We start from the raw sequence: 4,200 nt of genomic DNA on the forward strand, positions 1-4,200 counted from the left end.
TCGATTCGGAAGATAGGAAATGTAAAACTTCATCTTAATTTGAGATCATCCCATATAAAATCTTCATTTTGTTTGGAGGATAAGCACTCTAAACTTTATTTGTTTGATTGAAATGGGTATATCTTATTGATAGCTCATAGGGTTAATGGATATTCTAAAAATGAAGTAAGGTGGATATAATTAAAAATACATATCTAAAATTTTGATATGTCCCATATAAAAATGAGGGTGTGACGAACCCACAAATATTGCATATTTTAAACTTAAAATAAATAAATAAGTTGAACAAAATATATTAAAAGGTGAAAATCTAAAATCTTGATCTCTTTCATATAAAAAAAGATTACACTTAATACAAATATGTCCGATAAACTGAATCCGTTTTATCGTGATTATGTTTTTTATCTTCTCTTTTCTACCTTTCATTATTTTATTGTAATTCTATAATCATATCTCTCTATGAATCTCACTCCCTACACCTTACACCTGTCACTTCATCATCATTCTCTTAATCTTGCATGTTTGATATTTCACTTATCCAATTTTGGAGTAATTGCCCATGATGCCACTCCAACGAAAAAAACTGCTCAAAATGCCACTCCTTGAAAAAAAATTCCCACAATGCCACTATTTTTATCCTGTAGTGGGATTAAATTAATATTTTACAGGGTCCTCCATCCAAGATGGCGGACGCCCCCAGAGCTGCAGTTGGGGTCCTCCATCTGGGATGGAGTGTGCATTAAAAAATTATTTTTTTTATTTTTTAATTTTAGAAAATATATTAAATGATTATAATAACTTTTTAATATTAAAAATTAATTAAAATATTATCTTTAATTAAAAAATAAATAATTTTTTTTAAAAAAAAAAATATTTTTTTTAAAACAAAAATTAACTACTTTTGATATATAATTTTTTTCATAATTATTTAATATTAATTAGTTATATTACCTTTTGCATATAATTTATAATAAATATATAATACTAATTAAGAATCATTATTAATAATTATTAATTAATTAAAAATTCGAAATTATATAATTTTTTTGTAATATTTATTATAAATATTTAATATTACGAAATATTTCGAAATTAATTGAGAAAAAGAAAAGTTTCAATTTTTTTAATAGAAAAATGAATAATTTTAATTATACTTACAATAAATTTATTAAAAGTAAATTTATTAATATTTGTAATAAGTATATAATAATAATTAAAAATTAATATTTATAACAATTAATTAATTAATTAATTGTTTTAAAAGTAAATTGTTCTAAAATTAAAATAAATAATAAATAGTGACATATTATTAGCAAATAATATTTATAACATTTATTTTCGGAAAAAGGAAATACACGAAAGATAATGAAGATTGAATATACTAAAACTTCAGACATAACTAAGTAGAAGGGCCAGGCCTGGTTGGACATTTTCTGCGCATATGTCCTATTTCTCGACAAATACCACACCTCCTTTTTTCTTTTTCAACGTTGTCCATTTCAGTTCTAATCCGACAACTGTTTGGGCGACCTTTCTTGTTTCTCCGCATGCGGTCGTTGTGGAATAGCGTGTCACCTTCATATTGTGGCCAACTTGTTTCGGTCGGGATCCCGATGAAACTTTCCTCGTAGACCTTAAATACGTTTACAACTTTGAACACGTCAGCTATATGCACAGAATAGTCTTGTCTTATGCTTGAACACGCTGCAATAACATGTGAGCAAGGGACATGAAACGTTTGGAATCTTCCACACTCACACGTAAGATTCTGAAGTTCGACGTTGTAATGGGTAGTCGGTCTGCCGTCACTATGATGAACAGTCTCCTGGACCAGGAAGCAGAATCTCTCACGATCAAATTGCATGACTGTGTGGCTATTTGATTTGATTACTTCCTCCTCAATTCCCTTCATGCAGTTTTCAGTGAACAGTTTGCCAGAACCCAATATTTTAGTCCAATCATGTCCTCTTTTCCCAAACAGTGTGCCCATTCGATAATATGTTGATTTTACCAAAGCGGTAATAGGTAGGTTGCGTGTGGATTTTAAAACTGAGTCCATCGATTCTGCGAGGTTGGTAGTCATATGACCCCAACGTTTCCCTCCATCGAATGATCTTGTCCATTTTTCTCTTGGAATATTGTCTATCCATTGCAACGCTTCTATGTTAACCTTACGTATCTCTCCCCTGTAGTATTCATATGTTGCCTCATTTAGTGCATACCCTGAAAATGAAAGGAAAACTAAATTAGTATGTAGAAGTTAATTTAAGATATGGTAACAAAGATATTTTTTGGAAGGTACCCATGTTAATAATTTTTTTCCAAAGTTCCTTGTCTCGGAATTCCCTCATGAAATTTTGAGCTATGTGTCTGATGCAATAGACGTGTGAGGAGGGAGGGTGTTACCAGCCATTATCCGGGTTATTATAGGCACTCTTTATTGACTGATGTCGATCTGATATCAAACATAGGTTGGGTTGTGGTGTCACATGCATTCTAAGATTTCTCAAGAAAAAACTCCATGCTTCTTCGGTTTCACCCTCTACCAATGCAAAAGCTATTGGAAATATGTTCCTATTTCCGTCTTGTGCCACAGCCATTAACAAAGTTCCCCTGTACTTTCCATATAACCATGTGCCATCTACTTGAACCACCGGTTTGCAGAATGCAAAACCCTTGATGCATGGTTGGAAAGCCCAAAAAAGGCGGTGAAAAACTCTAGCACCACTGATTTGAGTCCCTTCATTTGAAAATATAGGAAGGGTCTCGAGTTCTATTATAGTACCTGGTAGAAATGTTTTCATGACCAACAACCATTGCGGCAGGTCGTTGTATGAAGTCTCCCAGTTTCCATAAATAGCAGCGATAGCCTTATTCTTTGAAATCCATGCCTTTTTGTAAGAGATTGTGTAGTTGAATGTCTCCCGAATATGAGCGATGATGTGTTTCACTTTCAGTGAGGCATCACTGTTGATTAGAGACTTGATATTGTTACATATTAGATTAGAGTCAAGTTTTGTATGATCTTGAGACATTGTGGAAGACATGCATGTGTGCGGACCGCTAACCTTAGTGATCAACCAATTACCACTCCCCTTCCCTACATATGCTCTGCATGCGAAGGTGCATTCTTCGTTAACACACTTGATTATGAGTCGTTTAGAATCAGACTTATAAACGGAATAATCAAGACAGTTTCTGATGTGAAATTGGCGAATGGCGAATACACATTCCTCTTTGCTATTAAATTCCATGCCAAGCAACCCCCCCTCTATCTGTAGTGGCTCCGTGGTTTCGAAAATTGATGCATCTTCGTCAAGTGAGTATGTTGGATTTCTCATGTGTAGTGGTGGATTGTACAGATCTTGCACTTGATCTTGATACAACACAGGGATATCGTTGTCTGAGTTGTCACTTTCTCCACTAAAAAGATTCTGCGTTTCTACGTACCTGGCTTCTTCATAGTCACTATCATCCCCGACATCCTCATCTGGAACTGGTGTCAACGACAGTATAGTCTCTGGAACTGGTGTCAACGACATTATAGTCTCTTGACTCATTTGATATTGATGAGATTGAGAAGTTTGGGTCGGATACGTTAATTGATCACCCTCATCGTTGTCTACTAAGCATACGTATAACTCAATCACATTTGACAAATTATACGTTGAATGGCACTGGAACATTAACCCAACGTCATTGTCGTCTTCTATTTTCATTGTTGTATAAGTCACGATGCTAACACCGTCATTAAAACACGGATATCGATAATAAATATCAGTAATCTGTTGTTGGAGCTTGTTTTCGAGTCTTTCTTTTAGACGCATGTAATTGGATCTGGGGTGTATATTGATTTGCTGAACGTTGGTGTTTTGAAATATGACCCCGACATTAACATCTGGAAAAATACTACCATTATAATGGATTTGAACTGTGATATTGTTTTGAGCCATTGTGTGTATGGTTTAATCTCAAAATTAAAACTTCATTTATATATAAGAGCCGGTTGGAAATTGGACGTTGTATGCGTCCTCCATTTGAGATGGAGGACCTAAACTACATATGAATAGTATTGCTTTTGAGACGAAGTGACAAGACACTAGGCGCATTGGGGTCCGCCATTTCAAAAGGCGTGCATGCATGTGCCCTCTCTCTTGAATGGCGCACGTGAAGGTGCCCTCCGTCTTGAATGGCGCACGT

General features: G+C 34.4%; 1 protein-coding gene across 1 annotated transcript; it reads right to left on the bottom strand.

Moving 5' to 3' along the window:
* Positions 1-2,402: 2,402 nt before the first annotated feature.
* On the bottom strand, positions 2,403-3,953 carry LOC127096341 (uncharacterized). Its single transcript, XM_051034925.1, has one exon. It carries the CDS (start codon positions 3,951-3,953, stop codon positions 2,403-2,405), a length of 1,551 nt encoding a protein of 516 aa, XP_050890882.1.
* Between the last annotated feature and the right edge of the window lie 247 nt (positions 3,954-4,200).

This window comes from Lathyrus oleraceus, chromosome 6, assembly GCF_024323335.1.
Source record: "Lathyrus oleraceus cultivar Zhongwan6 chromosome 6, CAAS_Psat_ZW6_1.0, whole genome shotgun sequence".
Taxonomy (NCBI): Eukaryota; Viridiplantae; Streptophyta; class Magnoliopsida; order Fabales; family Fabaceae; genus Lathyrus; species Lathyrus oleraceus.

Bases quoted from the DNA above. Each gene is read 5' to 3' on its own strand.
- LOC127096341 (XM_051034925.1), bottom strand. From the start codon at position 3,953: ATGGCTCAAAACAATATCACAGTTCAAATCCATTATAATGGTAGTATT.